At 36.5% G+C, this 21,643-nt stretch overlaps 4 protein-coding genes across 4 annotated transcripts in view; 1 reads left to right on the forward strand and 3 right to left on the reverse strand.

Moving 5' to 3' along the window:
* LOC306853527 (fermitin family homolog 3-like) overlaps positions 1 to 21,643 on the reverse strand; it is a 568,382-nt gene that overhangs the window by 184,930 nt on the left and 361,809 nt on the right. The window lies entirely within an intron of this gene.
* Positions 1,685 to 4,873, reverse strand: LOC306853245 (UBX domain-containing protein 1-like). Its single transcript, XM_079390506.1, has 10 exons — positions 4,802 to 4,873; positions 4,236 to 4,298; positions 4,101 to 4,154; positions 3,847 to 3,959; positions 3,662 to 3,737; positions 3,380 to 3,571; positions 2,771 to 2,822; positions 2,550 to 2,672; positions 2,215 to 2,392; positions 1,685 to 2,063 (listed from the first exon to the last, which is right to left on the reverse strand). The coding sequence occupies exons 2-10, from the start codon at positions 4,292 to 4,294 to the stop codon at positions 2,023 to 2,025; spliced, it is 888 nt and encodes a 295-aa protein (XP_079246632.1). The 5' UTR covers positions 4,295 to 4,298; positions 4,802 to 4,873; the 3' UTR covers positions 1,685 to 2,022.
* Positions 8,021 to 18,025, forward strand: LOC306853347 (EH domain-containing protein 1-like). The gene is made up of 5 exons (XM_079390657.1): positions 8,021 to 8,868; positions 11,921 to 12,018; positions 14,556 to 14,968; positions 16,622 to 16,786; positions 16,879 to 18,025. Exons 1-5 carry the CDS (start codon positions 8,471 to 8,473, stop codon positions 17,404 to 17,406), a joined length of 1,602 nt encoding a protein of 533 aa, XP_079246783.1. The 5' UTR covers positions 8,021 to 8,470; the 3' UTR covers positions 17,407 to 18,025.
* LOC306853167 (microtubule-associated protein 1 light chain 3 gamma-like) lies at positions 19,437 to 21,288 on the reverse strand. Its single transcript, XM_079390374.1, has 4 exons — positions 21,146 to 21,288; positions 20,661 to 20,716; positions 20,465 to 20,571; positions 19,437 to 20,201 (listed from the first exon to the last, which is right to left on the reverse strand). Exons 1-4 carry the CDS (start codon positions 21,201 to 21,203, stop codon positions 20,042 to 20,044), a joined length of 381 nt encoding a protein of 126 aa, XP_079246500.1. The 5' UTR covers positions 21,204 to 21,288; the 3' UTR covers positions 19,437 to 20,041.

The following is a 21,643-nucleotide window of genomic DNA, read 5'->3' on the forward strand; positions in this document are numbered from 1 at the left end:
ACCGGTGGGCCCACTTGCCATTACATGTTTTAAACAGTAATATCTTAGTCTGAACCTAAAGCAATCTTGACAAACTATATATCGTTTGAAAGCTTAAAGACTCTAGTTTTCATATTTGGTGACTGATTTTTAAAATATTTTACACAGCAACCGTAATTTATTCATTTGTAAGAAGAGTACTCATCAGACTCAGAGAGCGAGAACTAACCTTTACTTTGAAATAGTGATACATATATAAAATCATGAAAAATCAGCCATTCATGTTCATGTCAAGTGTTCAAAAGATAACATTCTATTTTTTGAGGAAAAAAAAGATCTAAAAGTGTTTCGAATATGAAGAAAAAACAATAGGTTCTCAATTTTTGATGCAGCGTGAACTATATCGTACGTCCAGGGTTCTTGTTGCATGTGTTTTATGCGTTTTTTTAGAGGATGAATTGAAATCAAATACTGCCATACCACCCCTAATACTTCTGAATGTGATGTCTACATCATAAATATTGAGAAAAGAATGGAAAAAACTTGTTTCAGATCACTCAAACCATATATGGAAATAGAGACGCCCTTATATGGTTACTAATGGGGTTTGATGGTCATCTGCTGGAAAAGCTTGGTACTACGCCCAAACAAAATTTCACTGAAAGCTCATTTTTTGAGATATCAATCTCAAATTCGGAACAAAACTTCTTCAGATTTTTGGTTTTGATTTTCTAGCATTTTTAGAGTAAAACCTGTTTTGTAAAATATATATTTTACATAAAATATAAATATTAAAATTTTTACATGTTATATTTTCATAAACTTAAACTTCCATAACTTTTTTGTAATATAATTTTTATAACTTTTTCCACCTCTACAATAATCTGCTAAGTGTCTTCTTTAAAAAGAGACCAACCTTAAGTATCTGCTCCAAACCATTCAAAATTTATAACAATTTAAGTTGGAAATGTCATTTTCAGGCCTATACTCAAAAAGTGGAACCGACAGTTAACAGGTTAATTGACTTTGCACAGATGTTGAAGAGATTTTCGTTTCATCTTTACATTTTTTCAATGCTTTACATCTAGGGTTCTCAGCCAGGGGCCTTTTTTTATTATTAAACTATTATTATACTATATTCTCTATCCATTAGGCGGTCGTGACCTAATGGATAGAGAGTTGGATTTGTAACCAGAAGGTTGTGGGTTCGAGTCTCTGGTCCGGCAGGGGTTGCAGGTGGGGGGAGTGAATAACCAACACTCTCTCCACCCTCAATACCACGACTGAGGTGAGACCCTTGAGCAAGGCACCGAACCCCCAACTGCTCCCTGGGCGCCGCAGCAATGGCTGCCCACTGCTCCGGGTGTATGTTCACTACTGTGTGTGCACTTGGATGGGTTAAATGCAGAATACAAATTCCGAGTATGGGTCACCATACTTGGCCACACACCACTTCCCTTTCCCTTTATTAATATTAAATGTACTATTAATGTATACAATCTGTGTGCATTTATCAGAAGGTGAGTAACCGCTGCATCACATAGTAAAAGGTAATTTGCTATGTGCAATTCTGATACAAGATACTATAATCACTGATATGTTAAACCCTTTTTCAAACAATTTGGTATAGCACAATTCTCAATACTGAATATTTAAAGAGCTAATAGTCACTGTATATGCAATGTTCAGAAGCTTCTGCTTGTTTACAGATTTTGCCTTTACTTCCAACGCAAAAATAACATTCAAATCATAAAACTAAGATGAGTAAGATTTTATTGGTCAAAATGCCTTTTTTCCATGTGACAAAACAAAAAGCTAACACTACTTTCCCAAAGTTCATCATTGTGAAAACTCACTTGATCCTTTATTAAGCAGTATCAACAGATTTACGTTTAATGAAATTATTGATCAATTCATTGCATGTTCGGTGCTTTAAATGAAATCATTGCAGTAGCAGTCCACTGATTCATAGTCTCCATAGAGAATCTGTTTGATCTTGCACTGACGTGTGGAAGAACAGTTTGTTTCTATAATTGTTTTGCTTCATTTCTTGGTAACCACAAGGACGGCAGAAGGCACCAAACCTGTCAAGTAAAACAAAAGATCCGTCAATGCCAGATGTTAAGCACAAATTCTGAAGATAAAAAAAGCTAAGGTTAATTCCTCTGAGAGAAAGAACTGTGGTCACTTTAGTACTTTATCACTAGTCAACATCAACTTTATATAAATTCTTACCCAGCTCACAAAGGGGTTTTTCCATGTCTAGATCTGTGTACACACGTCTGGGATATGGGGTGATGAGGTTGAAATCTTGTCCGTTTTCCACATTCATCTGAATATAGACTCTAACAGCAGCCAGAGGTTCCTGAGCCTTGAAGACAGTGCTCAAGGTGGATCCATCTAGAAGACGCACCTTATGACCAAAGGAAGGAAAGAGAGGACTTTTACTTTGAATGATTTGTGGAATCATTCATCATTAAAGTACCTAAAAATTCAACATCATCCTGGACACTCAGGACTACTTGGACACTGACTAACGAGTTAAAGGTGGCTTCATTTTGTGGCAGTACCTGTATCCGACAGTCATCGTAGTCTTTCTTAGCAGGAGGAGCCCCTTGGTTTTCAGGTGGAGACTGAAGAGGGGCTTCAGAGGGGGGAGATGACAAACCTGTGCTTGATGAACCACCTCCGAACTGCAGAGGTTTTTGTTATTTATTATTTATATACTTGATATTCTAGTAGGCACACAAGATAATAGTAATGTGAAGTGGGCAAAGTAATGAATTAATACCTTTCGTGCCCTCTCCTCTCGGTCTCGTGCAATCTTTTCTTTAACTCGCTGCCTGAGAAAGGATCACAGGTTATTACAAGTGGTTCTCAACTAGGGCGCCCCAAAATGAAATAAAATGAGCATTTGAATAAGAAAAAAATTCGAGATTTTTCTTTTCCAATTATTTTCAAATTTGTAACTTTTAATTTTAAAAAGTATAATTTCTAGACCTGTAAAAGTAATGTAAATTAATAAAAATCTGTGAATATACATTTTTATAGTTATGCCAAGCTCTAAATTACTTCATCGGGTAGAGAATGGGAGAATCTTCTCTGCATTCCTCCTCTTCTCTAGCTTGCTTCCTAATCTAGTTGCCTAATAAACCAGGTTTTACGAACAACTATTGTTTGCTCTCTGACAAATTGCATGGTTCCTCTTTGAATAAAAGCACTGGCTAAATGCTGTAATCTAATCCTTATTCAGTAAATCACAACATACTGGAAAGGTAATGGGGTCTGTTGTGGACAATGGGAAGCCTTGAAATAAAAAAAGAATGAGAACCACTTAATTCAAGTGAAAATTAAGTGCCTGATCAAAGTGAAACAGGCATTGCATCCCTGTTCGTCTTACTTGGCAAGCTTGTCCTCCATCTTCTCTCTCATGCGATGGTCCGCTAGCTTCTTCATTTCATCATCTTGAAGCTTCTGTTTAACCTGCAGCAGCTCTTGGCCCTGTTTCCTCCTCTGCTTTTCTCTTTCTATTTCCTCCTTTCGCTCTCTCTCTCTCCTCTCCTCCTGTCTCGCCTTCATCAACTCCTCCAGTCTGTGGGGGGAAAGTGATGCTTTTCATCAGTTTTTAAATGTGTGCTTTTTGCAGTAATGCATTTGAAGGTCAGCTGTACAAAGCACAAACCGTTTTACTTGTTCCATCCTTTCCTCTTCTGTCATAGTTTGTTTGGCATCTCCCATTTCTTCAGCAACTTCAGTGGCTGTTTTTTGTTTTGGTTACAGAAAAAAATGAACGAGAAAGTAACATTTTGTGTTGGGTGACGAAATAATGACAACGTTTCCATGAAATTGAAAGTGAGGAGTACATACATTCAGAAGTTTCTGTAGGAGACTGGCTCTGATCTTCTGTGGTGCCGAGAGTATTTCCAGCAGGCGGAACATAAGGCTCATCTATATCTGGATCATTCTCATGCTCCATTAACCTGTAGTTATAGAATTGTAAATGCAATCTTATGGCACAATTATTGCTCTTTTTCATACCATGAAAATGCATAATGGTCACTGGTTATCAGATTGAGTTGCAATTTACTAAAAACAAAGCATTAAAGACAAATTTGACTCGCCAGTCCATTGCTGTCTCAATGCCCTGGTTTCCAGTATGTGCTACTGCCTTCTCCCTACAAAACAATCACTGGGTGAGTGAAAGTACTGGATCAGTGTATAAACATCAGTGTCACTGTAGAAAAATCATCACTTACGCTCTGTTTCTGTCAAAGCCCATTTCCAGCAGACTGTCTAACGTAGCATACTCAGCCATTGTGCTGAAAATCCGTTTATTAAAGCATTATAACAGCAGTTACATGAAGATGACAGAAAACAAATATAGAACTGAAAGCTTCCTTGGAGCTAAAAGAGGTTGTCATTTTCAGAAAAGCTTATTTTTTATATGAATGTTTTCTCATTTATACAAAAAAGTCATATAGTTGGGTAGATACTAAAATCATTGCAGCTCGAAACAGTAAGATTAATTGACTACTCTTCGTATCATCACTACATAATCAAATCTGAATGATAAAATAATTAAAATAAGTGTGGCAGCAGCCAATATTTATATTGATTGATACATGATCAAATTCAGTTAGCTGGCAGGCTAACACTGAACAGCCTCCAGCAACAGCTAATTATTCTTTTGCATAACCAATATCTTCTAGAGAGCGCTTAACAGTTTTTTTTATAAAGCAATAGCGCTTTTGTATATCAGGAACGATATTTGTACTTAATTTAATCGTTAATTAGCCCTGCCCGTCGTTCTACAGCTACTTACATTTGTTCAGCACTGGGTTGTTTCCACACACATCTACGGAAAGCCGCAACGACCAATTCGCTTTCTCTGCTCCCGACTGAGCGAGTCAGAGCGACTAGACCTGCTGTGCGGTCTACCACATGATTAGCTACTATAGACAATAACACCAGCAACTATTATATATAACTACTGTATCGTAGTTATATATATACAACCGTATCATAAGGGTAAATTCAAAACTGGGACACTTTCTTTCATTGAAATGGCTGGGGAAAATGTCCTAATCAACATGAATCTATTTGACTTAAAAGAAAAGACGTATATATTTGCAATTTACCATATCTTTTGAAATGGCATGTCATGAAATTGCATAACTTTATGCAAAAGTAAGGATTCATTTTAAGGACAATGCATGACAAATAAAAAACATCAAAAGTGTCAGTGTCCATTTTAACTCTGCAAAGTTTTTAAGGTGGATGTACAAACAGTGCAGTATGGGATGGGCTTTATAGCTTGTTACTTATTGGATGAATGTATAATAATTAATCTGGAAACACTCTTACTCTGGGGCATTCTTCTTCTCTCTCTTTTCTCTTTCACTCCTTTTCCTGTCATTGTGTGTGCTTTAATAGATTATAATGTTGCTTCAACCTGAGTTTCTGTGTTTTGATACAGGAGAACACGGGTGAGTTATTTTTTTAACAGTTATCATTAGTACTTTATTTAGTATTTATGCAACTTTGCAAAGTTTACATAGTATATACTTTGTGTAGTTTCGTTTTTGGGAAGAATTTGTAACCAAATGGCTCTGAGTGAACATCTCTAAATACTTCAGAATAGTATAAAGTTAGTCAACCAAGAATATGCTTTAATGTTACTAAGTAAGAATGGACACCGGGAAGATTTGATTCAAATAAATTTGCTTAATTTGTATTTGACTATAACTTTCACTAGACAAGGTGTAAAGTTTAATATGTCAAAGTCCTTGACTTTTTATAAGAAAGAGGTCAGCAAATGAAGGGGTAAACAGTTTACAGTTAATTCCAGTTAATAAATAGCAATACTAACATATTCAAAACCTGCATATTTTCTCTGTCCTTCAAATCATATGACTAGGCCTATTTGTAGACGAGCAGGGTGTTTTATTGGTAATATTTTGTTCTTCTTCTTCTAACCATGGATCTCTTATCTTTAACAGAATAAAAATTGTTGGACATTGGACAAGCATAGGAAGTGTTAAGAGCTGCTCCTGGTGCTCACTGGGTGTAACAGCCACTCCATGTGGAAATTTATTGCAGTGCCAGTGGAGGAGCTGTTACCTGCAGAGAGTCACATGTGGCTGAAGCAGTGCTGTATCTATGGGATGCTTATCCTACAAGTAGAGCTGTATATTATAATGTATAATGCATCTGTATACATTTACAAATATGTAACTTTTACGTCATCATCACTGGTCATACAAAAACATGGTTTGTAAAAATGAAAGATTTGTGCATTTAGAAATAATTAGATATATGTGCGATTTACCATTAAATAAATAAATAAATACAATTTTCAATGTGAGTGCTGTCGCGGCAAATCGTTCTTTTAGTTGAGGTAAAGCAACGATTCCATTACATCAGTTTGTGTTCAGTACCCTTTGGGTTCAGTTCTCAGTTTGTGTTCAGTACACAGTTTGTGTTCAGTACCCTTTGGGTTCAGTACACAGTTTGTGTTCAGTACCCAGTTTGTGTTCAGTACACAGTTTGTGTTCAGTACCCAGTTTGTGTTCAGTACTCAGTTTGTGTTCAGTACACAGTTTGTGTTCAGTACCCAGTTTGTGTTCAGTACACAGTTTGTGTTCAGTGCTCAGTTTGTATTCAGTACACAGTTTGTGTTCAGTACCCTTTGGGTTCAGTACCCAGTTTTTGTGTTCAGTACCCAGTTTGTGTTCAGTACCCAGTTTTTGTGTTCAGTACACAGTTTGTGTTCAGTACACAGTTTGTGTTCAGTACACAGTTTGTGTTCAGTACCCAGTTTGTGTTCAGTACCCAGTTTGTGTTCAGTACCCAGTTTGTGTTCAGTACTCAGTTTGTGTTCAGTACCCAGTTTGTGTTCAGTACCCAGTTTGTGTTCAGTACACAGTTTGTGTTCAGTACCCAGTTTGTGTTCAGTACCCAGTTTGTGTTCAGTACCCAGTTTGTGTTCAGTACTCAGTTTGTGTTCAGTACCCAGTTTGTGTTCAGTACACAGTTTGTGTTCAGTACCCAGTTTGTGTTCAGTACCCAGTTTGTGTTCAGTACCCAGTTTGTGTTCAGTACCCAGTTTGTGTTCAGTACACAGTTTGTGTTCAGTACCCAGTTTGTGCTCAGTACCCAGTTTGTGTTCAGTACCCAGTTTGTGTTCAGTACACAGTTTGTGTTCAGTACCCAGTTTGTGTTCAGTACCCAGTTTGTGTTCAGTACACAGTTTGTGTTCAGTACTCAGTTTGTGTTCAGTACCCAGTTTGTGTTCAGTACCCAGTTTGTGTTCAGTACACAGTTTGTGTTCAGTACTCAGTTTGTGTTCAGTACACAGTTTGTGTTCAGTACCCAGTTTGTGTTCAGTACACAGTTTGTGTTCAGTACCCAGTTTGTGTTCAGTACCCAGTTTGTGTTCAGTACACAGTTTGTGTTCAGTACCCAGTTTGTATTCAGTACACAGTTTGTGTTCAGTACCCTTTGGGTTCAGTACTCAGTTTTTGTGTTCAGTACCCAGTTTGTGTTCAGTACCCAGTCTGTGTTCAGTACACAGTTTGGGTTCAGTACTCAGTAATGTCTGTTTACCATGTAATTACCACTAGTGTCCACAAGGGTACACTGTTGTCTAATCAGTGTTCTAAAATAGAATGTGCCCTACAGATTTAGCTTTTCATTTTTTTCTATTACAATCGTTTTAAATTTCTGATTAATTTTTTTTTACAGTATTTTAAAGATTGTTTTTCCTTTTTATATTAAAATGTGTTAATGTCTTAGATGCTGAAATGGAACATGCACATTTTATTCAAGTTTAATGGTGTAACCCTAAGAAAGACATCTTGATATTCCTGAAAGTTTTTACCTTGAAAATATATTTTCGGGAAAAAATGATTTGGTTGTAGGCTGTTACGTTTATTTAAAATGTAGTTGGTTTGTAATGGTTTACAAAATAGCAATGAAAAAAATACTGACCAATAGAAAAATAGAAACATGCGTATTAACTACATTCAGAAATACTGATGTCATTCATAAGAGCCATGTAGTGTTTTACACCTGGCGATTTCACTTCAAACATTTATTTATTATGCATGCTTCAATGCTACCTCCCTCATATTAGTAGCCTACTTTTGGTAATCCAACATGAATAAATTACTATGTTTGTAAAACCGAGGCTTTTATTATGACGTATTTAAATTTCCGCATGCAAACCGCAGTCGGGTTAGATACTAGTAGAAAGTTGAGACCCGATTAAATAAGAATTATTGCAGCTTTAAACGACGTACATTCATAGAGGAGTGTTGCAGCAATCTCAGATGTTCCCGTTGCATTACAGTTCAGGGGTTTGCCACGTCGAGGTGACTGTACAGGGGTGGGACAGTCAAAACTTTCGACGGGACGTAGCTTGGGTTTGTGGCCATCATTTGAAAGCAGAAGTCTTTACCTTTCGAATTAGAATCATCGTATAACGACCATCATGTTCAGCTGGTCTAAGCGAGAAGGAAAGAAAGACCCAGAACTTTTCCAAAACGTGTCGGAGGGACTGAAGCGCCTCTACCGCACCAAACTCTTCCCTTTGGAGGACACCTATCATTTCCATGACTTCCATTCACCGGCTTTAGAAGATGCTGACTTTGACAACAAGCCCATGGTGCTGCTGGTGGGACAGTACTCGACCGGGAAGACCACCTTCATTAGGCATTTGATGGAGCAGGATTTCCCCGGGATGAGAATAGGCCCCGAGCCGACGACGGATTCCTTCATAGCGGTTATGCACGGCGAACAGGAAGGCGTGATCCCTGGCAATGCGCTGGTTGTGGATCCAAAAAAGCCTTTCCGAAAACTCAACGCCTTTGGAAACGCTTTCCTCAATAGGTAATACACCCATTTATCATGTAACATAAAGGGTCTATTGATAAAAAGCTCAGTTGTGACTGAATATGGAGCGCCAGGTGTGGTATGGATTAATCTATGTTTGTGAATCAGGAAACTGCGCTCAAGTACATGTTACTTCAGTGACTTTTAGAAAAACTGCAGTTGCTGACTCGAGCATCTCAGTTATTTTTTACCTCTGGCAAATGTTTGACACGTGAACCAATGATAAATTGAGATGATCTCGTTCAAAACAACTTCTTGTCATTTTTGTATTTGTTGAATACAATAAAATAAAAAGTATATAGATTTTCTACAAATATCTTGAATCTAAAAAGTCAAATAGTGTAACCATTAAGAAGCAAGCATATTTATTTATTACAAATATAATTAATTTCTTAGAGTTGCTCTATTTGAGCTGAACGAAACAAGCCTTTTAAATTACTTGCTTTTTAAATTTTCTGAAACATATAATTAATTTTATAACATAATGCTGTATAATAATAATATACTTTTATTTTTATTTTACTAAACCTTGAAACAGTCATGAGGGTCTAAATGGGTCCTCTGTTTTATGGTTTTCCTGTCATTGTTTTTTTTTTGCATGTTGGTTATGTCAAACAGACTTTTGTAAACCCAATAGTTGTGAATAAAGTAACAATAATAATCTAGATTATTCTGAAACTTAATTGCTTCCCTTTTTTATTTAAGAAAAAATAAATATATAATAATGTGCATCATAGGTGTAAATCCCTTTGATATTAATTGTATTTTAATGTATTTTTTTAGTAATTTAGAGAAAAGGAGCTTTACAGTATCCATTTGTTTTTAATTATGACCTCATAATAATTCAGCCATTATTCAGTTTCTAGAAAGTTGTGTGTCATAGTTTCCATGTCTGTTGGATTGAGTCATGGCATATGCTGAGAACAGGTGTCACACAGGCCATGTTCTTCAGTTTGAGTTTGTTTTGAGCTGTTAGCCTATTTGTCTTAAGTAATTTACCTACTATCACACAGTTACAGTAGATGAGGAAACACCTAACCAGGACATTTAGCCCACGTGCAGTACATATGTGATGTTATGTGATGCCAGTCTGAATAACTTCCACATTCCCTGTAAAATAACTGTAGCAGATTTCTGGGTGGTGTCAGATGTTGAGTCTACTCAAGCGGATTGAAGCAGGCTGGGATTACCAGTGCTCTGCCATATGCTTGTTTAAAAAAAGTTCAAGGCTGATGCAGCAGAATTAAATATTTGGTCCCAAACAGAGAACCATAAAACCCACAACATTATAATAGTGCTGTTTCATTTTGAAGATATTTCCCTTTTTTTCCCCACTCTTAGTGTTGGTCACGTGATTATTTGTGGTCATTGTGAAATTATGGATTATAAAAGCAGTGTAAACTGGTTCCATTTTCAGACCTCTGAATATTTCCAAATGTGTAACTTGCGTACATATTCACATTTGAGAAATTCCTCTGTTTTGCATAACAGGGAATTTGTCTGAATCGTGCAGAGTGTCGAGCACGTCATGTCTTTCTGAAAGGAATACTTAGTTATTTTTCAGTAACTAAGTATTCAATACTTTATGAAACCTTACACTGCAGTGGCATTGTGTCTTCCAGTAACTCTTTTGGCCTGGTGGAAAAGGGTGGGTGATCTGTTTTAGTGTTGCATGTTCTGTTCTCATCCAAAATTCTTAAAGTTTGTTAGATGGCACATAATAGCATTGTCTAACAGTATGTATAATGAAATGTAATCATAAAGCGTCCTTGGGTTTTTGTCAGTTTTCTTTAACATCCAGTTATGCAGTCTCTTATGGTCTATGTCAAAGTTTTGCCCTTAATCAAGCTTCAGAAATGACAAAACCATTAAAGAGAAATTGCTATTGGCATATTTTGAGTAAATGGTGCTTTTCTTTTCTTTTTTTTAGAGAGAAACCTATTTTTCTTGTTTTTGATGTCTGTGGGAAACAGCTTCACTCTAGTGGTTTGTTTCTATGCTTCATTAAAGGAACACTCCACTTTTTTTGGAAAATAGGCGCGTTTTACAACTCCCCTAGAGTTAAACAGTTGAGTTTTACCATTTTTGAATCCATTCAGCCGATCTCTGGGTCTGGCGGTAGCACTTTTAGTTTAGCTTAGCATAGATCATTGAATCGGATTAGACCATTAGCATCTGAAAGTAGTCCCCAGCTAGGTAACTAGTTATGATATAGCTGGGGACTACTGCGTAATATCATTGCACCTGCTGCACCCATGGTACGGCAGCAAAGTTCCTTGATTATTACACCGGAACGAGAGTATAGTTCCTAGCCATATCAGCCTAGAAAATCTCAACTTTTCATTTTACGTTGGTCTTAGTGCACGATGTAACTACAGAAGAGTCAAGTTTTAAATAGGAAAATTATCGAAACTCTTTAGTCATTTTTGAGCAAGACGCTAATGGTCTAATCCGATTCAATGATCTATGCTGAATCAGCTGAATGGATTCAAAAACGGTAAAACTCAACTGTTTATCTCTAAGGGAGTTGTAAAATGAGCCTATTTTCAAAAAAGTGGAGTGTGCCTTTAAGAAAGTTCTAGCTGTAAGCTTCAGTCTTGTGACAGATTCACATATGTGTATTAGCAGGCGGTTGGACAGTGCTGTACGCTGACAGGGAGAAAGACTGTTAATCACAGTAAACAAATCCATATATTTGTATAAGCAAAGGTCATTTCATGTTGTTTCAGATTGAGACTGATGTTCTTGAGATTTCAACTTCAGTCCGGATCTCATGCTGACTGAAACATTTATGTAGTTACACAAGGAAGTGAAATTTTCCTGTGGTTTTAATAAAATTGAGCAATTGTTCTACAAATGTGATTAAATAATATATTAATAAAATCTGTTTGTCAAACATTTTTACTTGTGCTCTCCATAGTATTTTTAGACAATGAGAAAAAGAGGGGAAAGAGAGTGGTGTAATATTTTGGCCTCAAATCTAACCAAACCCATTACTGTCTCTTCTACTTTCCTTGTACGACATGACATTCTGTCTTTCTCCACGCAGGTTTATGTGTGCTCAGTTAAACAACCCTGTCTTGGAGAGCATCAGTATCATCGATACTCCAGGCATCCTGTCAGGGGAAAAACAAAGGATCAGCAGAGGTCAGCAGCCTTGGGTGCTTTCTGGCTTATCTTGTTTTTACATAATAAATTAACAACAACTAAAATCAACAATAAAAATATTTTTTATAAAAATTGCATTACTTTAAAATGTTAATTAATATAATTAATTAGAATATCTAAAATATATAACATTTTATAATAATTGAATTAATAAATAATATGTTGATAACATTTATATCTTCTGTTATTTTTTTGGTTTTGTTTTATAAACCCAAATATCTATAATTTAGAAATTTACTTTGTTTATAGCTTGACATTTTTTTGATTGATCATTTCTTTCTTCAAGGAATACTTTGCCTTTTGTCAATTAATATATTTTAGTACTCTTCTTTGTCACTTCTCTTTCCTTTCACATATATATAGTACATTATACGCACTCTCCTTTAGTTTATTTTGTGTCGTGTTTGTAGAAAACTCCTAGCCGATGTGTTTTAGCATAATGCATAAGTTCATTCCATGCAAATCTTTGGAGTCACACTTTTTATTGTGAACTTACTTTTTATTGTAAAACAAGTCTGACTTCCTTTCTTGCTCACTCTTTTGTTTAAAATCTTAAGTGGATTTTCTGTAATACAGGAAATATTTATGTATTTTTCTCCACTAATAATAGTCATTTATGCTGCACTTCATTAAATGAAGATGTAACAAAAACAGGATGTCAGTGCTGCTCAGGCAAGTTTGTTCACTGTGCATAAATCCCCAATCTAAAAGCAACCTCTGGCCTATTGTTAATGTTGGTTGGGATAAAACTATTGTGCCAAAATAATCCTGACCACATTGTTCCCAGTTCCCTCTTTTAATACCACTGAAAATATTTTGTGGGTGGGGATGCGTCATCATATGACTGGAAGCTTTTACTTGTGTCCAATATTTCACACAGTCACTATCTGATAGTATGCTTGAACTCCATTCTCATTCATCTGTGAACAGGAAGAATCAGAAGGAAATGCTGAGTTGGCCTGTATGTCAACTCTCTGCGGTCTACAACTGTAGATACAGCTAGCAACATCACAAAGAGACAGCTGTTAAGTAACAGAAATGTGGCATTGTTACAGGATATGTCTCAAGAAGTCATGTGACCCTTTTGTCCCTTCTGGGGCCCGTTGAGCCAGTAACCAGATACTTAGATCAAGGTGCCTTGCATACCATGGACACATAGCAGTCATGCTACAGACCCTGAGGCTTCCTCACCACTAGTCCCAGCAGAGACACAGCAGACTGTGCCGCGGTTGTGTCTGTGTGGGATTAAGCATGTAAACCCATTTGAGCATTTCTGTCTGACTGCAGCTCAAACGGCCTTTGTGCCCCATGTGTTGCTGTGGGTTGCTATTATGATGTCATTGGGCCGTTAGCTTCTACTATTGCAACTGGAGTTTATCCGTGTGGGAAGGTGTGTTTACGGCAAATGGCTGGAAATAGGGTCATGAGCTGGCGTCAAGTTTAAAATGTGGAACTAAAAGTTCCTGTGTGGTAGAGGGTCATGTGAGATTTTGCGCGGGGGGGGTTGTTTGTAGATTTTCAATGCAACATTCAAAAACAATTTATTTTGTGATAATTAAATAAGTGTGTTTATTAATTTAAAATGTTAGAACTAAAATGAAATGTAATAATTTAAAGTAAACAAAAATTGTTAATTAAACCTTTTTGTACTGGATTATTATTAATTTTTTATAAGCCTCATATCCATACCATGTTTTCTTTCTTTATAGTTCTTATAGTCTTGTAACAGGTTACACTTTACTGTAACCATGGGTTTTCTTTCTGCCTGTATAGTTTTCCACAAATGTAAATTTTTTTTTTAAATGCAGCTTTCAAAAACAACATGTTACAATCATTGTAGGTTAAAACAGTGTTTGTATTTTTCTTTGGTGCATTTTTATTAATTTTAAGTGTTTTAATTTTCATTTTAATGTAATTTAATTCTTTTTCATTTTCTTCATTTAAAATTTTAAAGTATGATATTTTATATTAACCTCATATTCATACTATGTGTATTTTTTATAGTTCTGACTTATAGTCTTATTGCTGATTTTGGTTAATAGTTCCTTTGATGCAAATCTTTGGCATTCACACTTCACTTTAAACAACAGTTGTTGTTTGTTGTCATTTTTCCCTTCTGCTTGAAGTTTTTCATAAATGTCTAAAAACTACAATTTATATCATGATTTTTGTGGGTTAAAGAATAACTTTTTTTTTCTATGGTTATTACCTAGCCAGTACCGCCACAGGTTCCCTAATAATAGAAATAATTAGGTGCACAATGATGATGGATGCCTTTCAATTCCTCTACACAGGCAGCAGATCTCTTTCTCTCTGAATACATGGCTTTATAGTTGCTGTTTACAGTTTTCTGAATTCACTGAGATCAGATGACGCTGTCTCTAATCAAATCCATTATCCCTGACCTATTTTCTAAAATAAAGCATGTTGCATGCAGCCCTGCTGACTTCCTCTTTCCAGAGTGTTGATTTAGGGCCCAATCTAATGCACGTCTCTCTAACTTCTCTCAATTGCAGGCTATGACTTTGCTGCAGTTCTTGAGTGGTTTGCTGAACGAGTGGACAGAATCATCTTGCTCTTCGACGCCCACAAGCTGGACATTTCTGATGAGTTCTCAGAGGTGATCAAGGCCCTGAAAAACCATGAGGACAAGATGCGTGTGGTTCTGAACAAAGCTGACCAGATCAGCACCCAGCAGCTGATGAGGGTGTATGGTGCCCTCATGTGGTCACTGGGGAAGATCATCAACACCCCTGAGGTGGTCCGAGTGTATATCGGCTCATTTTGGGCTCAGCCACTTCTGATCGCAGATAACAGGAAGCTGTTTGAAGCAGAGGAGCAGGACCTCTTCCACGATATTCAAAGTCTTCCCCGGAATGCGACTCTGCGGAAACTGAACGATCTGATCAAAAGAGCACGTCTCGCTAAGGTGAAAATATGACATTTTTGCACATTTACACTAGCATTCAAAATCTTAGGATTAGTAACATTAAAAAAAAAACAATTATGCTTTTATTCAGCAAAGATACATTTAATTGATCAAAAAGGATAGAAAATGCATTTATAATTTATAAACCACCAAAAGAGCATACTAGAATGATTTCTGAAGGATCATGTGACTGAAGACTGGATTAAATTATATTAAATAACTTGCACTTTAAAATATAATTCAAATCAAGGTTATTTCCGTAAACGAAAACTGAAAATAAGACTAAAACTAGTGGTCAAAAAACATTTTCGTAAACTGAAATAAAATGTAAATTTCTAAATAAATGGAAAAACGAAACGAAACTAACAACAGTAACTGAAAAACTAACTAAAATAAAATAATAATTAGCAAAAATAAATAATCGTGTTCGTGATTTAATAAGCTCTCATTCTGTGCCAGAAAATCGGTTCTGTGGTTGTTTAGGGAAATAGAGCGATTCATGCACGTGAGCTGCGTCCTAAGCGGCTATTCACAGAGAATGCGTTTTTGCATTTAAAAAACAAGACGCGGGCTCTGAAATGGGAACTATAAAATATGACATGGGAAATAATAATAATGCACACCTTACAGCGCACGAACGCTGTGAGAGAGTGAGTTTCCAACCATTTCCAACAAATTAATGCATTGAAAACAGATGGACAAAAATAAAGTTTATAGAGTTTCAATGACGATTGCAAAGAACATGCCAGCGTCCCAATGTGCACACTGGTGCATGCTAAATTCTATGTGATATTAGTCATTTTTAATAGGCCTACAATTTAGGGCAGATAGGGTGGATAGTATGCACATTGGGACGCAAGGCATGCTTCCTCAAATCCAGCACTGGAGGGCCATTGTCCTGCAGAATTTAGCTCCAACCCTGATTAAAAACTCAACTGCCTGATACTGTCTAGTAACTCTGGAAACCTTGATTAGCTTGTTGTTTGTAAACTATTGGCATATTAAACAAGATTACATCTTTAATATGAATGAACATGAATATGAATTAATAAATTGTATACATATAAGTTGCATATTTTTGCTTTTTGTTGAATTGTAAAGAATTATTTTATTTTCAATATTAAGAGGTTTGCACAAGAGTTAACTGTAAACTGCAAACATTCAACTTTGCTCAAATTAAATATCTTGGTTTGGTCTACACTGGAAGTGTTCCATTAACTCTGTTAAACTATAATTACTAAAACTAAAACTGAAACTAAAATATATAAAAACTAAATAGAAATGTGTTCACAAAATAAAAACTAAACTGAAATTATAGGAAATTTGAAAACAATATTAAATTGAAAACTAATTTAAAAATTCAAAACTATAATATCCTTGATTCAAATATAAATAGGAAATTTATAATAATTCTTAATTATGAGGGTTGAAGTTCAATATGTTGGTCAATGAAAATGCCTTTTATCTGGATATTGTTATGAACTTTAAACCCCAATATGTGTGTACCAGATTTTGGTTTCACAGAGTTTCACTTCTTATTTTCATTTTATGAAATAACTTAATACTTGTGAGAAATGTAGTTCTGACACGCTAAACTGCACAAATGCTATTTGTATTTAATCCACTGAGTCCAATTTAATACTTTCCTTTTAGGTACATGCTTACATTATCAGTGCTCTGAAGAAAGAGATGCCAAGTGTATTTGGCAAAGACTCAAAGAAGAAAGAGCTTATTAACAGCTTGGGTGCTATATATGAAAAGATTCAGAAAGAGCACAACATTTCACCAGGAGACTTTCCTAATTTAAAGAAAATGCAGGTATGGCACTATGAATTTTTATCTAATAAATTAAAGTTTTATAAAGATCGTTTCTTTAAAAATAAAAATACAATACAATATTTTTTTTGCAGGAGCTGCTAGCTGTTCAGGACTTCACCAAATTTCCCGCCATTAAACCAAAACTGCTGGAGTCAGTGGAAGACATGCTAGGTACCGACATCGCTAAGCTCATGACGTTGGTCCGTAAAGAGGAGGCTGCCATGCCCAGCCAGTCAGTGAAGGGTGGTGCGTTTGAGGGAACCATGAACGGGCCATTTGGTCACGGATATGGAGAAGGTGCAGGTGAAGGCATTGATGAGCTGGAATGGATCGTGGGCCGTGATAAGCCATCCTATGACGAAATATTCTACACGCTCTCGCCAATTAATGGGAAGATATCTGGTGCCACGGCTAAGAAGGAGATGGTGAAGTCCAAGCTGCCAAACACAGTGCTTGGAAAGGTTTGGACTCTGGCAGATGTTGACAAAGACGGCTATCTGGATGATGAAGAGTTTGCACTTGCGAATCACCTGATCAAGGTAAAGCTTGAGGGGCACGAGCTTCCGGCCAAACTGCCCACTCACCTTGTGCCACCTTCCAAACGACAGGAGCAGAATTGAAGAGTTGGTTGGATCTCAATGGCTCTCAGCTACATTCCAAAGTGTATTCCATCTTCTAGCTTGTGTTGACCATTCAGTTGACTAACCAGTCTTCAGGAACTCTATTTCTGTCTTAATCAAAAATGCTTGGAATGATAGGACTGAGAAGGCAAGCTAAGAACCTATGTGCCAGTGAGAGACTTTTTCTTTCTTCTTAATGTTTAATATGACTTTGAAATGGAGAAACCACTATGAGCACAGAAAGAATTGAATTTGATCGCAAAGTTCTATGGTACTGTTTAATGGGCATTTGACTGAGATTGTGAAGCAGCAGGCAAAAATTGAGTTGAATTGAAACAAAAATGTGAAAATATTCAATATACGGTATGTAACTCCAAAATGTTGAGTGCTGTTTTTCTTCTGTAACTTATTCTTTTCCTTTACAGCTATTTTATCTGTTTTTTGAATACTGTTTTCTTTTGATTTAATATTTCTAAACTATATCAATATCAATACATGTATTCTATTATTTTGAGGGTGTGTCTTTACTTTCCTTTGGGATGTTGTCACCTGAAATGCTCACCTTCATTTGAATGCAGCAATTGCATAGAGCAATAAAAGAGTTTATTTGTAAACTGTGCTTCAAAGACTGCTTTTATTCTACATTCAGAAACATTTTTCAAATTGCAGTGTGTCGTGAAACAAACACCACCATTGACGGTTGTGAAAGATGCGTACATTTATCTGTCATCTGTTTTCATGAGCGCTGATAGAAAACGATGTACTTGCATCGACAGAGATGTTGAATTTGAGTGGAGAATGTGAGGTATTCTTTGGGATGGTCGTAAATGCATTGACCGCATCATATTTCTTTCTGCTTATCAAGTTATGTTGAGGCATGCTGAGGTACTTTGCTGTATAGAGTCTTGTTTCCTTTGGCAGTTATTGGGAGGTGATCACTGTTGTTTTTTTTTACTTATGCAGCTGGCTTAGTTTGGTGTAATGTGAACCCTCTTGCAACACTTTTTTTGTCTGAATAGAAAAAGACCACCTTTTGGTTCCACATTGGCATTATTTAAGATTGGGGTAATTTTTTGAGGAAATTATTTTGAGCAAGGAAGCATCAAATTGATCAAAAGTGACATACAATGTCAATAATGATCAAAGTAAATACATACAATGTCACTAAAAATGCACTGGAGTAATAGCTGCTGAAAATTCAGCTTTGACATTACTGGAATCAATTAAATTTGAACAGTACTAAACAACTTTTATATATATATATATATATATATATATATATATATATATATATATATATATATATACTACTATGTTTTGGCAGTATTATGTGCATTTCATTATCCCCTTATACTATCAGAATACATTATATCCGATTAAAAACCTCATTTTACCTCCATTTGAACTTTCTCATTGCCATTTCTCAGTTAATGCATTCTGCTTTCACAACACACTTTGCAGGAAGGTGCTAAAGTTCCCAGTAATGTCCTAAGTAACAGTAAGAATGCAGATGTGAAGGGTTTAAAATTACCATCATCAACCCACCCTATGTTTGTGCTTAATCTTAAATTAAAACAGCCTTGCTAGGTACAGATGAAGTATGAAGGTCTAGTTACATTGTGAGGGACACTAACATGCAATTCTCAGCCATTTAAATAGTTTATATCCATATAATTTGTTAGACCTGACCCGTTTAGCACCTCCTGCTTACTGACACAGTAACCTAATCCCTTTTATTAGAGATGCTGGTTAATAACAGCCATGTGTAAAAGGGTGATGCATCTTTAGAAGAGGTGTGAGACAACAAAGCAATGACTCAGATTTCTAGCAGAGAATTGCTTCACTTCTCTGAGTGTTTATGAGTATTTAAACCATATTGTTTATTTTAAGCTGCCCATAACCAAATGAAAAATAAGCAAATTATGTCCCTACCCCATGGTGTATGTCACCATGTTAATCTTAGTTCTCTGTTGAACAGAATAAACCACATTAACAGAATAGATGGAATCAAATAAAACCAGACATTCAGTAAAAGGAACTAAACTGATTTATTGAGGATTTTCCAGTATTTTGAGTACATAATGACTGTGTTGTTTGCAACACAACACAGTCATTATGTTGACTGTGTCAACATTTCATTTCATTCCAGTAGGTGCTTCAATTGTTTTTTTTTTGTCTGTTTCCTCTGTGTTTGTTTTAGAAACACAAATGCACAGTCACAGAAAGAACAAGGAAAGGAAACCAGCATCAAACAAACCCTGTCTCATTGTGACAGGACATCCTAGGTCCTTTGAGGGACAGGGCGTCTGTTTTTGTGTTGGAGCCACGTGACTGAGCAGCTTGAGAATTAATGCCAGTGGCATCACTTTTCTGTTCTTCATATTAGACGGCTCAGTTGTGACCTCTTTCAAAACTACTTATGCTTCAACATTAGCCTCAAAGAAATCTCAACTACTAAGAAATGAGGTCAGAAGAGTCCTCTCGGCCAAGTGTAGTTGGTGGTCTGTGTGGTTTTAGGTTTGATGTACAGTGAGAGTCTTCATTTAGCAGCAACACAGAGTTATGATCTCAGAGAGGCATCAGTCTGGAGGTATGTGAGGTGATCTGCGTGTCATGCTCATTTCTGGGAGTCTTTTCAGCCGAACATGTCCTGGGATGCATAGGTTATGTAGAGGAAGCCATCGGGATCTCTGAACTGTGAGTAAACTTCTCCCATGCTGGCTGACAAACAGGACATGTTCTTTCCTGAGATCAGTAGGAACAGAGCTTGAGATGCCTCGAGCGCTATCTTACTTCTGAAAGAGAAAACGCGAGACAGGAAATTGGCATTGCTGAAAATAATTGCTTGAAAATGCCTGAAACTTCAGGTGGTGCCTCATACAGCGATCCAGTGATTGAAGCAATGTGGCACAGCAGCACTGGCCTGATTCACTGTTCATACAACACACATTCACACTGACTTAAGAAAACAAGCCATGACTCATCTTCTTTTGAGCTGCAAACTCTGACACATGCAGCTAAAACTGCATCATATAATTGAGAGAGAGAGTCTACACACCTGAGCAGACTGAGGAACTGCCCTAATGTCAGCTCATGTGGGACAAGAAATTTGGTTTTGTCCAGTAGGGGAAGCTTTTTCTCCCGGAGGTATCGCTCCACAATTACCTTAAATACAAAACAAAATTTCTTAAATATTAAAAAAAAGCTGTTATATAATTTTTCTTTAAACACTTCATATTAAAAAGGTATCTTACTGGTAATTTGTTGGGGAACTTAGACCGAATAGTGCAGACTTCATCTTTTCTTGTTGCTGCATTAGAGGAACAAATAATATTCAATTTTCTGCGAATGTAACATTGTTTTACATAAAATAGTGTCACATAATTTCTGCTTGTTGCATTGCTTTTTTTCTGAGAATTGAATTAATGTAGACGATGAGCTAAAAAGTACATAAGAGGCTAAATAGTAACTTTACTAACCACATTTGAGATTTTTTTCTTTAACTAAAGGTTACATAAAACCTGAAAAAGATGAGCATGTATTTTTAAAACATAATTCATCTTTATTTAGCCTCTATTTAAAAATAAATATAGGCCTATGAAATGTTTACATAAAATAATAAAGCATTTATTTTATTTCAAAGTAGGCTACAACATATTTTAAAATGTTTCCCCAACAATCCAAAACAAGTGACGTAGAGGAGCTTGTAAAATGCAAGAGTTGAATGTCGATGACCTACCGAGGCACTTCCTTTGCTTGAAAGGCGCAATCTCCATGGATTTCTCGTAGGGAGGCATTGTGTCTGGAGTTTGGCGAGGCTGGCTGGAGACCTGTACGGTGGTGAGGTAGGAGGAGGCTGTGCCCGAGCTGTCTCAAATGCCTGCTCTCAGCTCGCGGGGCTCTGCCTTTATACGAGTGTGTGTGTTTAGGGGGAGGACAGTCTGAGGTGTGAAAAGATGAGAAGTGCTTGCGCGTAATTAAAGGCCTTGCAGTGATATTGGGATATGAACCCGTTACATAAGCTCTTCAAAACCTCTTCAGAGCCTCTCTCGTCCTCGCGCTCGATCAATAATGAACCGTCGCTGTAATTAAATGAGCAAAACATTCACAGACGCCGGCTATTTGAACTTCAGCTCCGTTTTTTTCTAAAGTGAGTGCCATGACAGCTTAATTGCGAATCACGGCATCCGTTTGGGTAACACCTCAGCGAACAACAGACGTGAGAAACTAACGGGAC

The sequence above is a fragment of the Barbus barbus genome, assembly GCF_936440315.1.
Source record: "Barbus barbus genome assembly, chromosome: 33".
Classification (NCBI taxonomy): Eukaryota; Metazoa; Chordata; class Actinopteri; order Cypriniformes; family Cyprinidae; genus Barbus; species Barbus barbus.